General features: G+C 44.3%; 1 protein-coding gene and 1 long non-coding RNA gene across 12 annotated transcripts in view; both read right to left on the bottom strand.

Moving 5' to 3' along the window:
• Window positions 1-3,874: 3,874 nt before the first annotated feature.
• Window positions 3,875-18,936, bottom strand: part of GATA3 (GATA binding protein 3) — a 76,186-nt gene continuing 61,124 nt past the window's right edge. For 5 of the 11 annotated variants that reach the window (XM_081023073.1, XM_081023074.1, XM_081023076.1 and 2 more), the window contains exons 6-7: window positions 11,754-11,875; window positions 3,875-5,223 (exon numbers count right to left, since the gene is read on the bottom strand). In XM_081023073.1, the coding sequence (XP_080879199.1) occupies window positions 4,947-5,223; window positions 11,754-11,875 (399 nt within the window). In that variant the 3' untranslated portion in view covers window positions 3,875-4,946. Of the gene's footprint in view, window positions 5,232-11,753; window positions 11,880-18,936 lie in introns of all 11 variants that reach the window. The other 6 variants (XM_081023077.1, XM_081023079.1, XM_081023078.1 and 3 more) reach the window with 4 other exon arrangements.
• LOC308486518 lies at window positions 12,273-18,312 on the bottom strand. Its single transcript, XR_013991119.1, has 2 exons — window positions 16,384-18,312; window positions 12,273-16,192 (listed from the first exon to the last, which is right to left on the bottom strand). It is a non-coding gene; the product is annotated as an uncharacterized lncRNA (long non-coding RNA).

Below are 18,936 nucleotides of genomic sequence, written 5' to 3'. Positions count from 1 at the left end.
AGGCACAGAGCAGCTTTTATTGATCACCCAGAATGGGTTGACAGGTTCTTTGTCGGTCAACCTACTAGGAGGAAAGACAGCACGTTTTGGACAATTCAGTGGAAGGGCTTGTGAGCGTTCCCATTCCATCATGCTTTTCGCTGCTGACAAGAGAGGGTGGCAGAGCATTGATCCTGGCAAGAGTGACACGGTTAATCCTTTCTCGTGCTTCAGTGCAGCTGTGTGTGGAATGTTGCGCATTCGCCAGACCATCAAACCCAGGTGATGTCGCCAAGCCAGCAATTGTGGGAGGGGGAGTCACTATTTGCCAGCACTGAAACGGTTAAACCCAAGTGGTTGGGGAACTGTACACCCTGCTCCAGCAAATACAACATTTGCAGGTGGGGCAGAGGGCTGGTACCCTGGTCTTATGTGTACCTCTTAGGGGGACATTAGCTGTGATTCCTGCATTTGTAAACTACTCTATTCCGAACTTAAAAATGGAAAGCGTAATGCTGGTGGTCAACAAAAGAGGTTTAAAGACTGTCTCAAGGCAAATCTAAAAAAATGTAGTATAAACACTGACAACTGGGAAACACTGGCCTGCGAGCGCTCCAGTTGGAGAACAGCCTTTACCAAAGGTGTCATGGGCTTTGAAGACACTCGAACTCAGGACACAAGGGAGAAACGTGCTAAGAGGAAGGCACGCTTGGCAAATCCACACCATGATCAACTCCCACCCGGAAACCAATGTCCCCACTGTGAAAGGACGTGTGGATCCAGAATTGGCCTCCACAATCACTTACAGACTCATTGTTAAAACTGTGTTTATGGAAGACAATCTTACTCAGCTACGAGTGATCGCCAAAGAAGAAGAAGAAGATTCCTGCATTGGAGGAAGTTGGACAAGACAGTCTTGCATCCCTTCCAACTCTACCGTTCTATAATTCTATACATAATCTGGGCTTTAAAACAAAAAAGCACCATGCCCAAGCAAAGCCAAATTATTCAGAAAAAAGGCTTGTGTGCGTGTTCAGATATAGAAAATATTCTGATGAAAATATAACAATAATCTGATCTTTAATCTTTATTCTGTTGTGTTTTACTTGTACACTACTTAGAGACAATGGCAACTGGATGTAGTAATGGAATACTGAATGGTATCATTTTTTGTAAAATATGCAGGGTTTTATGACAAGTAAAATGAACCATGGAAAGAGAAGAAGGGAAGTCACTGGTATCTTAAGGATGTAAAATGAGTGTTTTAAATTGTAAAACAGAAAATTTAATAAAATTATACAGAGAGATAATGGCAACTGAGTACTGTACAAACTGCTGAGATAAACAAATAAACTATTGTGCGAACTAGGAAAGTCAGCATAATTTACCTTATTTTGCATTGTTTATTGTACATTTTCCCCACCGCCACTTTTGTGGTCTCAGTTTTGCATCACTGATTCTGGTTTTACTAGTAATGAAAGTCTCACCTCCAACCACTGGGAATTTTATTCGGCTGTCTTTCTGACTTTAAAGATTTCAGCCAGCTTTTTCCACATACTCTCTCGTGTATATACTAGCAGCCATAAGGACCAGAAGCCTGATTAGTTTTTGGCTGGGGGGGAGGCATTAATAAAAACTGCCATTCTTCGTAAGATGAATTCTGCACAGGGCCTTCTTGGTGGTGGCTCTCCTTTTGTGCAGTACAGGTTTGGCCCAAGACATTTTAGCGCCTGAAGCGAACCACAAAATGGCACCCATCCCCCAGCCAGGGAAGGAGGGCAGAGTGAAGATCTACATAGGGAACAAGGGTGGGAAGAGACCAGAAGTGCCTCCTCTTGGGACACAGAAGGGATCAAGAAGGGACAGAAACCAGAAAATACGAAGTGTTCCTGGTAAATACAGACAGGTGAATTAATGAGATCAAAAGATGCTTAACTCTGTGATACTTGGTGCAAATGGTCAAAGTCACAGGTATGTATTGAAGTGTGTCATTGGATGATGGAAATAATTTTCTAATCATTATTTGTGTTTTCTAGGTCTGGTTCTTTAAACAAACAAAAATTAAAGGAAGCCATACCATGTTAAGAGAGGGTTGTACTGTTCAGCCAGACTCATCCTAGCAAGCTATAGGAGCAAACATTGTGGCAAGGTATAGGTTTGTGGTTTTGCAGTAATCGCCCATACCCACTGTTCCAGCTTGTCAATATCCTCCTTAAATTGTGATGCCCAGAACTAGACACAGTATTCCAGGTGTGGCCTGTCCAAGGCAGAATAGAGCAGGACTATTACTTCCCTTGATCTGGACACTAGACTTCTGTGGATGCAGCCTAGAATAGCATTAGATTTTTTGCTGCTGCATCACACTGTTGACTCGTGTTAAGCTTGCAGTCCACCAAGACCCCTAGATCCTTTCCACATGTACTACTGGCAAGCCAGGTATACTTGTGCAGCTGGTTCTTCCTGCCTAAGTGCAGAACCTTACCTTTGTCCCTATTGAAACATATTTTGTTAATTTGGGCCCAGTTCTCCAATCTGTTAATACTATTTTATTTTATTTATATCCCACCCATCTGGCTGGGTTTCCCCAGCCACTCTGGGCGGCTTCCAACAAACTATTAAAATACAATAGTCTATTAAACATTAAAAGCTTCCCTAAACAGGGCTGCCTTCAGGTGTCTTCTAAAAGTCTGGTAGTTGTTTTTCTCTTTGACATCTGGTGGGAGAGCGTTCCACAGAGCGGGCACCACTACTGAGAATGCCCTCTGCCTGGTTCCCTGTAACCTCACTTCTCACAGTGAGGGAACCACCAGAAGGCCCTCGGAGCTGGATCACAGTGTCCGAGTTGAACAATGGGGGGTGGAAATGCTCCTTCAGGTATACTGGGCCGAGGCCGTTTAGGGCTTTAAAGGTCAACACCAACACTTTGAACTGTGCTCGGAAACGTACTGGGAGCCAGTGCAGGTCTTTCAAGACCGGTGTTATGTGGTCTCGGTGGCCACTTAAAGCCATCTTGAATCTCGATTCTCTCTTCTGCAGCATTAGCCACCCCTCCCAGTTTTGCGTCATCTGCATATTTGATGAGCATCCCTCAATTCCTTCTTCCAAGTTGTTTGTAAAGACGTTGAACAACGACGGGCCCAGGACAGAACCCAGCAGCACCCCACTTGTCACTGTTTCCAGGACGGTGAGGAACCATTAGTGAGTACTATTTGGGTTCAGTCAACCAGCTACAAATCAGCCTAACAGTTACTTCGTCCAGTCCACATTTCCCACGCTTCTCCAAAATAATATATTGGGGAACTTTGCCGCAAGCCTTATTGAAATAAAACTCATTCAGTAGAGCATGAAACTTCTAGGCTCAGGGTCGTGAATTCGATCCCTGCATTGGGCAAAAGATTCCTGCATTACAGGGGGTTGGACTAGACGATCCTTGTTGCCCCTTCCAACTCTATGATTGTAAGATATACTACATCCACAGCATTCCCCTAATCCACCAGCTTTTAACTCTAACATTCTAACCTACCCTGAATTTGGAGACCCGTTTCTTACTCTTTCCCCATATATTTGAATAGTGGTGACGCTTCTGTTGCGACCCACCTTGGATCAGGCCATGACCCACTATTGGGTTCCCACCCAACCAGTAGAAGACCAGCAGTGTAGACCATTCTGATCTGGATGGACTGGTGTCCTGACTTGGTCTACAGTAGCTTCCTATATTCCTACAAGCCTTTAAACTTGTTTTGATGTTGCTGGTCTTAAAATCCTGGATCCCGAGAATCCTAGGGCCCAGGACCAAATCCTTTTCTGCCTTTCCATGGAAGCAGAGGCGCACGGACACACACGCACACAGAAAGAACCTTTGAACATCACTCCAAAAGCATAAGCAGACAAGAAATCAACAGAATTTAATCTAGTTTATTCTCCAAAAAAAAGAGGGAAAAAATATGAAAACAAAATCAAAAGCGCAGTTCTTAACACTAGCAGTAAGTAAAATTTATACAACCATTCAGTCTGTATCATAGGATGAAATAAATCTACATCTCGTTTTTTTATTATTATTTTGGTGCTTTGAATTATACATACAAACAACAATTACAGGAACTTGTTCACAATGCGTATAAGGCCTGGACAAACTTGCCGCAGCTACAAGCTGAATGTCACACCAACTGCCCTGAAACCCTTCAAAAACAAAAACATCCCCTATTGTTCAGAGGCCCCGTAGCCTGGAATGCATGATTTGCCTACAACTTGGATTAATTTGTTTTTTTAATGCGTCAAAACAACTTGAGCCAGTGAGTGAAGAAAGAGAGAGAGAGAGAGAGAAAGAGAGAGCAAAAAACGCAAGTGGCAGTTTGTCCATATGCCGGTCCAACCTCGTTCTTCTCAGTCCGTACCAGGAAAACATTCAACTCATTATTTCATTTGACCAACAAGCCATTTTCCTTTCCTTTCCTTTTTTTTTTTTTTACAGCTAAGCAGATGTCAAGAGTGTTCTTCAAAAATGTACAGAATTTCTTACAATATAAGTTATACAGTGTTCAGCATCAATCTGCTTGTCTTTGGGGGAGCGAGTGGGGGGAAAGGTTTGGGATTTGGGGGGTGGGCAGCCTGCCATCTCTTCTTCACGACCCTAGAAACCCAGTTAGAGCGGACTTGCGTCAGAATGGTTTATTCACAAATGGGACCCCAAATTTGGTGGCTGGCGACGCAAAAGACACTGGAGAAAAAGCCCCCAAGAGTTCACCTCCCCACGACATTTGCTTGGGGGGGTTTCGTTTCTACGCCTCCGTCCAACTTTTAAAGATTTCATTTTTCTTTCTGCGCCCTTGTCCATTCGTGTGCCGAGGGGGAAGCGCTCTCGCCTCTTAACAAGGCAAGGATTATCAACGTACCTCTCGTTCTGAGAACTTAAAAAAAGGAAAGGAAGCATCGCAGCGGGGATTTAAGTCTCTCTCTCGGGCGCGATCTTAGCCCATGGCGGTGACCATACTGGACGGGTGGTGAGGTCCGAAGGACAAGCTGGAGGGCGGGTGCATCGGGGTGGGTGTGGTTAGCATGTGACCCGAGTGGCTGAAGGGCGAAATGTGACTGATGGAAGACATGTGTCTCGACAGGGCAGCAGGGTTGAAGGAGCCGCCCTTAGGGAAATCGTCCAAGGTGTCGTGGACCTTTTTGCACTTTTTCGACTTGCTAGACATTTTTCGGTTTCGGGTCTGGATGCCTTCCTTCTTCATAGTCAGGGGTCTGTTAATCTAAACAAAAATCAATTAATCTTTTTGTGGGGCCGTCTCGTCTCCCCACCTGCCCTCCCAACTCCTCCTCCTCCAAAAGCTGCATAGGGCGAAATGTTTCAAATAAAACTACCGTATTTTTTGCTCTATAAGACTCACTTTTTCCATCCTAAAAAGTAAGGGGAAATGTGTGTGTGTGTTATGGAGTGAATGCAGGCTGCGCAGCTATCCCAGAAGCCAGAACAGCAAGAGGGATTGCTGCTTTCACTGCGCAGCGATCCCTCTTGCTGTTCTGGCTTCTGAGATTCAGAATATTTTTTTTCTTGTTTTCCTCCTCCCAAAACTAGGTGCATCTTGTGGTCTGGTGAGTCTTATGGAGCGAAAAATACGGTAATTCCTATCTGTCAGGATGGGATTTGGGGGATATAAGTTCTGGGTCTAATTGGGCACAGACAGCAGAGAGACCCTCAAACAGAGCAAGGCTGGAGGCCCATGTTTTGAAGCATGTGAAGGAATACATATTGCCATCTAAAGAGAAAGGAAGTAAGTCTTGCTGGACTTCTGGCATCTAAAACCGAACAGTGACACAAGCAAAAGGACCCAAAAGCTGCAAATCTGACTCGAGAGTCACTCAAATGTGAAAAGTTTAAATCCATATACCCCTTATGCCATATGTTTGATTGAATGTATTTAATTGCAAAGGGGGTGAAGTCGTTTTGGAAATCTATCAATCACCAGTAATTTTCTTTTCTACCGTCAAACCTCACCTCCCGAACGCCTCCATTTTGGAACATTTTGGTTCGTGAACGCCGAAAACCCAGAAGTAAATGCCCCAATTTCCGAGCGTTTTCCAGAAGCCAAACATCTGACACGGCTTCCGCTTGAGTGCAGGGAATTCCTGCAACCAATCAGAAGCCACGCCTCGGTTGTCGAATGTTTCAGAAGCTGAACGGGCTTCCAGAACAGATTACGTCCGACAACCGAGGTTTGACTGTATTGCTGAATCAACGAGAATTGTATTCGTCTTTTCTTCTTCCCATTTCCCCCCGTTTTATGCAAAATGTTCTTTTTATTATCAATTTACATTCTTTAAAACACCAAATAAAAGGTAAAGAAAACACCTCTCTCTTAAGCTTTCCAGTTACCGAACCCCCAAATATGCTGTTTAGTATACTCTCGTCCTTTTTTCTCCCATCACCTGGGCTGACCCTCTTTCCCTGACAAACCCCTGAAAATATATTTCCCCAAACTTGTTGCGGTGATCTCTCACCCTTTTCTACGGTACCAAGGCAGGGGAAGGGAGGACAGCTTCCTCAACAAATCAACCTGAACCTCTAACCAAAAGACCTTGTGATCTGCAGGTGGTTTGGGGCTTGTTTGCTTTGTTGTTGTTGTTTTAAAAAAGTAGGCCTGTGGTTTACTAACATCTTCCTTTCTCAACACGAACTAAAGCAGTTTTAACTGGATGTGCTCTGCTGGTAGCAAATGTCTCATTAATCGCTAAAAGGGAGCAGCTTGGCAGGAGGACATATGCCTTGAATGCAGAAGGTCCCAAGTTCAACCCATTTTGAAACCTTTGAGAGCCTCTGCCAGTCAGTTTACACAATACTAAGCTAAATAGACCAACAGTCTGACCTGGCATTAAGGCCTTTTCCTGAACTTTAGTCCTCAACTGGTGGGTTGTGTTTCGGTATGGGGGAGATTTCAGTGCAGTTTGCATTTATAGGCAGAACTGTTAGAATTCCTGCTCCATGATTGCAGTCTATCACATGACGGTATATGTTTTGACTCCACAGAGTGGGAAGTGACGGAAACAGGATGATTGTGTTACTGTGTTCTATGAAATGGGAGTATTTGTTCATTTTCTCTTTGCTGTCTGATGCTAGAGGGAGAAGGAGCCATGTTGCAGTGCTCCGTGTATGTTTATATGTAAATAAAGTAGATTAGCCAAAATGCTAAGTTGCTGAGGTCTGTTACACAACTGCACAAACTCTGCGGATTCCTAAGTGTGCCGGTGTCTGTTGGCATCAGTCGCTGTGACGTTTGAGCTGAAGAAAGCTTTTGAAGCTCCCGAACAATCGACCAGGAGGGAGGGAACATGTCAGTCGGGCATGTGTCTCTGCCAGGGTCCTACTCGAGTGTAGGCTGAACTCCTGACAAGAACTACCCAATTCACATGAGAACAGAAACACAGCCATGGGAGGTCAGACAAAATTTGTGGGAGAGATGAAGTTGCAACAACAGAGCCAAGAAATGAGCTGGGTTGGCATGTTGGGAGATTATTATTATTATTACTATTATTAAATTTGTATACTGCCCTATACCCATAGATCTCAGGACAGCTCACAGCATAAATATGCCAGTGTCACTCAATTCCAGATCCGAAAAAAGCAGCATTTTAATATCAATAAAGTCACTGTATGATTCACATAATTATGCCGGGGGGGGGAGCGTGTCTCTATTTTTCTTTCGTGCAAAAGCATTTACTCGCCCAGGAGAGGTGGAAGTAGAGGTGGAAGTAGAGGGGGAAAGGTGGAAGCTGACCTGGTTTAAATTCAGAAATGAATACATGCATTAAAAGCACCACCCCACAACCAACACCCCCTGGTTTTGAAGGGGGGTTGTGTGAAAGTTGCCGAGGGCAAAATACTTTTTTTAAAGCCTCACATAAAAGTGAGAAATCGATTTTTAAAAAATTAAAAAGTGCAAGGGACATCGTACAAAGCAATTGAAAAATCTCACCCCGCTGCCCCCATCCACATTACTCTAGTGCTAAAGGTAAAGGGACCCCTGACCATTAGGTCCAGTCGCAGATGACTCTGGGTTTGCGGCGCTCATCTCGCTTTACTGGCCAAGGGAGCCGGCGTATAATTTCCGGGTCATGTGGCCAGCATGACTAAGCCGCTTCTGGCGAACCAGAGCAGCGCACGGAAACGCCATTTACCTTCCCGCCAGAGTGGTACCTATTTATCTACTTGCGCTGGTGTGCTTTTGAACTGCTAGGTTGGCAGGAGCAGGGACCGAACAATGGGAGCTCACCCCGTCACGGGGATTCGAACCGTCAACTCTAGTGCTAGAGCTCTGCTATTACTGCTGTCGCTATAAGACGATTCTTTTCAGTCATTTCCTTAAGGGTGGTGCGTTTTTGTAGCTGCCTTTACACCTAGATATGAGAACAAAGTCTACCAGGCAGCATATTTTGGGGGTGCCACTTATGCATTGTCAAAGGGAGAGAGAGCGTGCATCCCCAAAGCAAAAGGTTCAAATTTGCATAACATTTTCAAGTTCGTTATTTGTTCATTAAATTTATATCCCGCCCTTCCTTCCAAAGCAGCCCAGGGCAGCAAATTATAAAGACTGTATCTTAAACAGAAGCACAAATTGTGCAGGCGTGCCCAGCTGCCAAGTGGCTGATGGGCAAAACCTCCCTTCCTAATGCTTCTTGGTCTTTTAAACCAGACTTGGTTTCAGGCAGTCCTTCAGATAAAAGACTCCCTCAAACAGAGGAATGCCCTCCGAGAGCCCTTCAAATGCAAGGTAGGGCACCAGCCATGTTGGTCTGCCGTAGTTAAAACAAAACAAAAAAATTCAAAACAAAATAAAAAAATTCCCTCCAGTATCTGAAGAAGTGTGCATGCACAGGAAAGCTCATACCAATAACAAACTCAGTTGGTCTCTAAGGTGCTACTTAGAGACCACCTACTTAGGGATGGGGGGGCGCTGTGGGTTAAACCACAGAGCCTAGGACTTGCCGACCAGAAGGTCGGCGGTTCGAATCCCCGCGACAGGGTGAGCTCCCGTTGCTCGGTCCCTGCTCCTGCCAACCTAGCAGTTCGAAAGCACGTCAAAGTGCAAGTAGATAAATAGGTACCACTCCGGCGGGAAGGTAAACGGCGTTTCTGTGTGCTGCTCTGGTTCGCCAGAAGCGGCTTAGTCATGCTGGCCACATGACCCAGAAGCTGTACGCCGGCTCCCTCGGCCAATAAAGCGAGATGAGTGTCGCAACCCAGAGTCGGTCACGACTGGACCTAATGGTCAGGGGTCCCTTTACCTTTGCGGTGCTACTGGAAGGAATTTTTTAATTTTGTTTCGAGGTAGGGCACCCTATCAGATATATAAATAGCAAAGTTATTCTAGAATGTGAATGTAGGAAAAGACTACTGGACCACGTCAATGGCCCATCAAGTCCAGCATCCTGTTCTTGCAGTGGCCAACCAGTGGTTCCCAGCAACTGGGATTCAGAAGCACTGCTGCCTCTATCCTTTTTTAAAGCCATCCAAGCTGATGGCCATTACTGCTTCCAGTGGCAGTGAGTTCCACAGCCGAACTGTGCACTGCATGAAGCGCTTCCTTTTATCCATCGTGGATTTTCCAACACTGGGTGTCCCAGAGTTCTAGTTTTATGAGAGAGGGAGGAAACCTTTTCTCTGCTCACTTCCTCTATCCCATGCACCATTTTGTAAATGTCTATAATGTCACCTCTCAGCACCAGTCCTTGAATAAGTAAAACTGCATCCAAGGAAGGGGGTTTTAAGTAGCTTGGGGAAAACCCAAGGTTTGCAGATGCGTGCAAAAACTTAAGAGGAAACCTCCCCAGGGCCAGGACAGAAACTTCCCAAAATAGCATGCTGAAAGGGCATGGAGTACTGACTGGCTGCTACGGGGAGGTGAGAGACGAAAGAGGGTGGAATGGAGTGTGCTAGTAAAGGGCACAGTTCATTGGCAGCATTCCACCCTGGGAGATTTTGTTACAGGATGCACCTTTTCATATAAATTTCCCCATCTCTTTTTATGAGCATTATTTTACTTATTTATTTGATTTGATTTGTATTTTTAAAACCCTTCATCGGTGCGGTTCACAGCATAAAAACGCAAAATTCATAATAAAAACAAGGGCAAAAAATGAAATGAAACAATAGCCTCTCTTGCTCCCACAAACACGTTGATTTAAAAGAATATCAGATGTACTAAAAGCACCCCGACACAGCCAAAGCAGACTTTTTCACCCACCGGACAAAATCAGATTCCCTTCTTTTGGAGAATTGCTTGTGTCACTTTCTTTATTTCCCCCTTCCCCTTGAAGCAGAGGCGCAAGAAAAATGTTCCAGAGCTTTGTGAGAATATTAGGGTTGCCACCTTTTCCCCGCCCTGTGGGGCCTTTAATACTTTGGCTACCATCCGACAGAGAGAAATTTAACGAGGGCCCTTTTCCCATCTTGTGGAGACAGCGTGGTTATGAGAATACACTGCGCCTGCTAATTTTCAGCTGGTCTGGCAGTTCTTTGTGCCTCAGGAGTTTTGGGAGGGGAAAAATGGATGGCAACCCTAGCCAGAATCGAGACGCAACCTGTAAAGGGTCCCTGTGTATCTGCTACCTTTCTAATCAGGCAATTTTCATTTTGGTTAGAACAATGTATTATCTAGCCAATACTTCAGTGTTGGACTACTGGACTAGAACCTATGAAGACCTGGGTTCAAATCCCACTCACGTGTGAAATTCCCTGGGTGACCTTTTTCCAATCACCTTTCCTCAGCCTATCCTACCTTACAGGGTTGTTATGACGATAAATGGTTGGGAAGCAAATCATTTTCAATATCCCTGATCAAATTAGAGGGCAGAATTAAAATGTAATTTATTATTATTATTATTATTATTATTATTATTATTATTATTATTATGTCTTCCAACCAGCATTCCATACAATGTTCAGCCCATTAAAAGGACTCTCAGCTTGACTTCTCTTGCTTCCCTTTATATGTTACAATACCATGAAGTCACCGTGGGGCCCATTTACACCTGACTAGCACAGCTTCATTCAGAGCGCATTAGAGTTCGCTGAACAGCCTCAGTGTGCATTGAAGTGCACTGTGTTCAGCTAAAGGGGGCCCCAAGCAAGAGCTGGTGAGATAAAGCTCTGTGGTTTGCCTGTACACACGCAAGCCAGGAAATACCGTATTTTTCGCTCTATAGGACACACCAGACCATAGGACGCACCTTGTTTTAGAGGGGGAGAACAAGAAGAAAAAAATTATCCCCCTCTCCCCTCAGCGCCCCTTCAGTGAAGCGGCAGGATAAACGGAGCCCCTTCCATTTCTCCTCCCACTTCACTGAAGGGGCACTGCGCAGCTCTCCCTCTCTGCTGAAGCCAGGAGAGTCTTGCTCTCCTGGCTTCAGCGAAAGGCACCCAAAGCCTGCGGAGTGCAGCGGGAACTCGCGCTGCGCTTTGAAGGCTTCAGGCGGCTATGCCTGAAGCCTGGAGAGCGAGAGGGGTCAGTGTGCACCGACCCTTCTCGCTCTCCAGGCTTCAGCAAAAGCAACACAAAGCCTCCGGAGCGCGGAGGGAGCGCTCCCTCTGCGCTTCGGAGGCTTCGCGTTGCTATCGCTGAAGCCAAGGAGCCTTCATTCGCTCCATAGGACGCACACATATTTCCCCTTAATTTTTGGAGGGGAAAAAGTGCGTCCTATAGAGCGAAAAATACGGTATATTCTATCCTAGTTTAAACCCTAAAAGGTATTCTTCAGAGAGTTACCGCCTCACTTACATTGTGGAGCTTGTAATACAGCCCACAGGCATTGCACACGGGGTCTCCGTTGGCGTTCCTCCTCCACAGGGTGGTGGTGGTGGTCTGGCAATTTGCGCACGATGTTCCTGCCCTTCTTGCCGCTGACTGGGGTAGAAAAAGAAAAAACAGGCGTGTTACAAAGATGTAAAAAATGGAGCATTGATGTATATCCAAAGCAGTGAATTGTAGTCAATTACAGACATTTGCCACGATAAGTAGGACATTACAGGGATGTGGGCATTTGCTCACATTCTGTATATATATTTATGCATCTTGCAGCTCTGAAACAAAGTATTAAGAGGTTGACGATGACTTGAGTTGTGTTCTATCCACAGTGTATCCATAGATTTCCCATTGATTAATTGCATCAAAGTAACAGCACACATCATCTGTTATGCACGAGCCATGCAAAATTTACTTTTTTCACTGGGGCTGTTCCCTCCTACAACACCAACTAAAAATACTCAACAATTCTCTTGATACTTTTTTATTTATTTATTAGAGAAAATGGTTTCCTAAATATGAGGAGTCTAGAAAAATTATGAATGTGTGAAAACCCTTTGTGCACCAGTAATGGGGATTTTGGAACAGACTTGCTAGTTAATACACGCTTTCAGAAGACAACAACATCACAGCACCATCTAGCTTGTCCAATCTCCCTGCCTTAAATCAGAAGCTTAATTTAAGCCTGGAGTTTTAAGTCAAGTTGATTCTCCAGAAACTGATTTTGAAAGCCAAGGATTTCAGAAATATGTACAAAGTGGCAATAATATCACCAGACAAAGGGCCAGTTTTGTTATGCCCATTTTACAGGTAGGCAACTGAATTAAAGGACTTGTGTAAAGCCCGCTAGAACACTCCTGGCTGACCAGGGATTTAAAAGAGAATTTGGGCTCTTAGCCTGCCATTTACCTTACATCTACTCTCTCTCAAAAAAATATTGCATCATATCCCAGAAAGAAAATGACATGGAAGTGACAAGAGTCCACTGACTGCTATCCAACTTCTTGACTTGGTTTTAAAAGCTACTTTAAAGTATCAAGTCTTGCATCCCCAAATCTTGTTGGATTATGATCTCTAGTTTAGCTGACTAGCACATGCACCAGGTTGTATACGGATCTTTTTGGCAGGCGTTTAGAAAATGCAAAGAGGCCAGAATCATGTCTGAAGTAAAGCAGTCATAACAAGCAGTCAGGAAACTGTAATGTTAGGGAAGCTGGGCCTGTGTTTTAGGTGTTCCGTTCCACAGGAGACAGGAGTCATTCCAGCCCAGGTTTTGCACAAAGCTTAGTTTCTTCCATTTGGACTGTCCCAGTTCAGACTTCAGGGCTGGGGAACTCACATACTGGAGTGAATCATTTCACACACACACACACACACACACACACACACACACACACACACAGTGTGTCAAACCCTTCTTCCTGGCACCTAGTTTTCTAGAGACCTGGGTTTTTTTTTGTTTTTCAGAGGCACGCCACATCCTTTAACATACACACACACCATGTCTGCATTGTGAAGAAAGAAGTATTTAAAGTGCCTCTCATCCCTGAGCAATAGCCACGCTGCCTGAGGTCAATGAGGATTGGACTAGATGAACTTTAGGGTCCCTGTCCCTTCCAATTCTATGATTCTATGTCTCTGTGAAAGGCCACCCTAGTTATAGGATGATGTGCAAGGATACAGAATCATCTCCCCATCCCCAGAACCTGGAGATGGAGGGAGGTAAGTGTTGAGGCATTAATTAATAACTGCTCTGCCCCCAGACCAGGCAGACCCCCCAAGTGCCCCTCTATCCAGGGGCAGTCCTGGATTAACAGAAGCCATCCTAGTTCCTGATTCGGAATGTCCCGCTTTTCCTTAGGATGTCCCTATTTTCATCGGAGAAATATTGGAGGGTATGGGGTTATGCGACTCCTGAGCCATCTGAAGACAGCCCTGTATAGGGAAGTTTTTTATGTTTTTATATACATTGGAAGCTGCTCAGAGTGGCTGGGGCAACCCAGTCAGATGGGTGGGGTATAAATAGTATTATTATTATTATTATTATTATTATTATTATTATGCATTATCCCTGTTTTCATCGGAGAAATGTTGGAGGGTATGGAGTTAGCCTGTTCCACCATTGTGAAGGAATCCACCATCCCATTCTGGGGGAACAGAATCCCTATTGTTGATTTTAAGAGGCACTGCCTCGTTTTTTAAGAAAGTCATATGGAGAGAGCCTGTGTCCCTTAGGAGAAGAGCAAGGCAAAAATCATGTCCCCGCTGTGTCACATCAAATAGCAAAAACGAGGAAAAGCCAGAGTATTCCACAGTGTGGAATACCAAATCATTAAGCTGTCATGCTGAAATTATTGTAACGGCTTAGCAATCTTTCGCAACGTGCAAGAGCCTTGTTGTTTTCGCATGCGGGGATTGGAAATATAAAGCATATATTCATACTCCAAGAGATTCCTGCATCACAAATGGAAAAGAATAGGCAGTTTTGCCAAAGAATGAATCATAGAGGCATCTTTGCCAAAAGTAATTCTTAAAGTCTTTTGTGTACGTGATTGGCTGGGTGAAGGCTGGTTGTTCCAATAAGAGGATATCAAAAGGCTTGCAGTGCAAAGGATGCGTCGTCTTAACGCCACAGTCATAAACCCGTAAGTCACACCAATTTTTTTTTAAAAAACCCATTCCTGTGTTGTGAGTTTAAGGCTACGGCAGAACCCCACCAGTGCCAAAGTAGCTGCTTTCAGTGGAGATGTTATAGAATTCTATAACATTGCATTGGTGTTGTTGGTGCAATTGCTTTTCATTATAGATCAGGTGAAATGAACTCTCTGCATGGCCCACTAAGGCAAAATTAACACCATCAACAATGTAAGGAGACTAGAGATGGAGAAATAAGAAGAGAAGAACCTACTGGGTCAGGGCAAAGACTCATGCAGTTCTGTTTCCACAAGGACCAACCAGAAGTCTACAGGAAGACCACAGCAGAATCTGTTTCTCCACAATCTTAAATCCAGACCACTTCATAACTGCATTTGTTTGCAAATTACTGTTTTCAAGTCTGCACAGAAATTCACATTCATTTTGCACATATTTTTTCCTAATATGTGTATTTTGAGGTGTCCGTCCTATCCATTTTTGCATGCAATTTCTTTTTGTCTTTGTGGGCCCTTTTCCTTAACGTGCACATTTTGGAGCTGAGGAGCTGTGCCGCAAAACTCAGACAAGTGTGTATTTAGAGGATTGGCTGCGTTTTCAGTGCAGGCATTTTGTACATTTGCATACAAAATACGTGAACACGTTTCTTACCCGACCCTAACAGGAGCCCACAGGGGCTCAAGAACTCTTCTGCTTTGCTATCTATGGGGCAGATTGGGGATAGAGATTTTAAGCACCTGGATAGACAATTATGCATGGTTAATGGTCCCCTAACAGACTGCCTTTTACCAGGTCAGACTAACCCACGATTCTGCTACCCTAACTGTCATAGCAGCAGGTCTCCAGAAAAAACTCTTCTCAAACCCTGATCCTTTTAACTGAAGATACTAGGAACAGAGACTTTCCCCCATTGCCCTTGAACAGAGACTTTCCCCCATCCCCTCTGTCAAACAATTTTTTCCTAGGGAGTGGCAACCCATACAGGTTTGCTATAAACAAATGCTCAAAAACACCCACAAACATGGACTGGGGTTGTTGTTCTACATGATAGAAAAACAGCCTCCAAAATAAGGTTCCCTTGGCTCCAGCCACAATTATACCATGACTAACAAACTCCGTCAGTCCATACGGAGAAACTTTATACCATATCAGGCCAACAGTCCATCCAGTAAGCTATTTTACAGAAGCTTTCGCAACTCCCCTCGCCTGCAACATTTATTCTTACTCTTAACTAGCAATGCCAGGGGATTGAACCTGGTCCCATCTATCTGCAAAATATCACGTGTGCTCTGCTTTTTGAACTGCCATACTCCCGTAAAAGAGAATTATCTGGGTAATTCTTCACAGTCACATTCATTCTGATGCTAAGTATGCCATAGAATAGGACCCCGTCTTTTGTCCTCAACTACAGTTTAATGGCTGGGTAGTTTGTTTCTGCCACTGGTGTCCAATTAATGCAGGATTTCCCAAACTTCCATCTCCAGCTGGTTGTTTTGGACTACAATTCCCATAAACCCTGACCACTGGTCCTGCTAGCTAGGGATCATGGGAGTTGTAGTCCAACAACAGCTGGAGACCCAGGTCTGCGCTTTAAAGTGCAATGCCAGAGTACTTTAAAAAAAAAAATCGCTTTTTATCGCTGATTCAGAGCAAATGGCAATAGGCAGGAGACCTGAATTGGCGTTTGTTCCAATTCTGCATTAAAGAGCAGGTTTTCACATCGAAAGCACCAGGGGTAAAAGAAAAAGGGGGGAAGAAACCTGCTCTGACAAAGCATTTTAAAGCCTAAACCTGTCCCTAAATAGCTTGGGGCAAAAGTTAAGTATAGTGGATGAGCCTCCAGTGAAATCAATGGACTTAAGTCCAATGACTGCATATATCTCGCCAGGCCTAAAAAGAAAATATGTCTGCCAAGAATTGTCAATGGATGTGTTCTGTGCTCCAAAAAAAAAACCACCACCACCAGAATTCTGTGCAACATTAGTGCAATTTATGCACAAAGGAAAACTGAATTCTGCAAGCAGAATGCATCCTGTAACTTGGCCCATCTGCAGTTATTTCTTTTGCTTGTGCTGGGAGGTTACAGACTAGGAACACAGGAAACGCCTGTAGGATCAGGCCGACGACCCACCTAGTCCAGCATCTTGTTCTTGCAGTGGCCAACTAGATGCCCATGGGAAGCCCCTAAGCAGGAGATAACACACTCTGCCCACCTGCAACTCCCAGTAACTGCATAGGGTAGGGGGAAATGTGTATACAGAGAGTTCTCTGCCGACAGCCTTCTACACCCACACGCAAATATACAACCAATGGCAGTTCTGTGTACCAACCTCTGTCTGCTGAATTTTCACCAAATCATTGTTGCCCACACACTTATAAATCCTAGATTTGTTGCCCGAGAGACTAGGAATCTGCTTATTTTTCAATATGAGAGTTTGAGGATGCTGAACTCTATTCCAGTTACCAAAAATTCACACTCCTAGGGCACTATCAATCTAGCTCCACTGAAGATATCAGAAAATGACAAAAAACCAACAACAAGAACCCCAAATTCACAGCCATGGATACCTTGAAAACATATCACACTTCCAGTTTGGCCCAGGGCCAACCAAGTCAAATTTGAGCTTTAAGGCCGTGCTTAAAATTGATACTAAAATCAGTGGGAACAAAATACATTTAACTTGAGCTGCACTGAGTCCTTGGCATCTGTAGACGTTGGCTTTAAGGACTGATGCACACCAGAGTTCTGTAGCAAAGCCTATTTGAGGTAAGTTATCTCTGCCACGCCTTGGGGATGTAGCAACATTGATTTAGACACCTGTCGCATTGTGGTGCAATGCGTTTTGTAAAATAATTATCATTATTTATTAAATTTCTACACCGCCCTCTACCCGCAGGTTCCAGGGCAGTTGCAACATAAAATCACAATATAAAAATACAGAATGCGTAATAAAAACAAAACAAGCCAATAATCCCCGCCCCACAACACATTTTTAAAGGGCGTTGGATGTCAATCAGCTCAGCTGGTACAGAACGCTAGGCGATTCACAAGACGGTTTGGCACACTCAGTTCCCTGACCCTAAACCAATTCATATTGAAGATAACTTAATATAAAGAGGACTGGATAGGGCGTATGATCACACAACAGAGAGCAGAATTTAATCGAGAGTGACAGCAAGGCTCAGCCCTGGAATTGGTCATTAAAACCTAAGCTGCACTCTGAGACATGAACAGTACATTTCCAAGCACAATTCAAAGTGTTGGTGCTGACCTTTAAAGTCCTAAACGGCCTCAGTCCAGTATATCTGAAGGAGCGTCTCCCTCCCCCCATGGTTCTACCCGGACACTGAGGTCCAGCACCAAGGGCCTTCTGGTGGTTCCCTCCCTGCGAGAAGCCAAGTTACAGGGAAGGTAGGATTCCTGGCCCTGGGAAGGTAAGATTCGAACCAATGGCTTCAAATTACAGTGGTATCTCGGGTTACGAACTTAATTCATTCTGGAGGTCTATTCTTAACCTGAAACTGTTCTTAACCTGAAGCACCACTTTAGCTAATGGGGCCTCCCGTGGCCGCTGCACTGCCGCCGCACGATTTCTTAACCCGAGGTACTATTTCTGGGTTAGAGGAGTCTGTAACCTGAAGCGTCTGTAACCCGAGGTATCACTAAACAAGGAAAGTGATTCCCACTAAACATCAGGGGGAACTTTCTGACAGTAAGAGCTGTTTGACAGTGGAACAGTCTCCTTCGTGTGTGGGTATGGGCGTGGGTGGGTGTGGGTGGACTCTTTTTCCTTGGAGCTCAACAATGCTCAAGAACTCCCCTAAGGACCAGGGAGAAGAGTTGGTGGAAGAAGATTGGAAGAAATTTAAAGACTATTTACAGAAATACTGTAAAATTAATGAATGTTAGAATGATGTCAGAATAAAGTTAAGTGGTTTTAGCAGCAATGTTACAAAGGAGTATGTAAAAATGGATTAACAGGTGAGAATCTAAAGTTACAATATATTAAGTTAAAGGATTAGGATAAAAACAAAGAGGGAAAGGATTTGCTGAATTAGCTAACTGAACTGGAATACAAAAAAGGGAGGTGTGAGGAGGTCAGGGAAACAAGTAAATGAAAGACAAGACATGGAAAGATTGATTTGTTTTTAAGTGTGTTTTTACTTTTCTGTATTTTGTATTTTTTCTTTTCTTTTTTTCTCTTTTTCCTATTTTTGTAACCTTTTTTGAAACTGTAATAAATATCATTTAAAAAGAAGAAGAAGAAGAAGAACTCCCCTAAGGAAGGGGAAAGGGTTCTTGGGCTCGGGTCCTGCTTGTAGGTTTTGCAGAGGCATTGGGTTGGCTGCTGTGAGAGCAGGACTTAGCCGGACTTAGATGTGCCACTGGCTTGGTCCAGCAGGTTCCTCTTATGTTCCCATGCCATCGGTCTACTTAGCTCAGTATTGCTTCTGCAAGCTCAGATTGCTTCTGCAAGCTCGAGATGGCTCCCATGGAATGGCAGCA

This window comes from Podarcis pityusensis, assembly GCF_964106645.2.
Source record: "Podarcis pityusensis genome assembly, chromosome: 10".
NCBI lineage: Eukaryota > Metazoa > Chordata > Lepidosauria > Squamata > Lacertidae > Podarcis > Podarcis pityusensis.
This window is presented reverse-complemented; position numbering and strand designations above follow the sequence as displayed.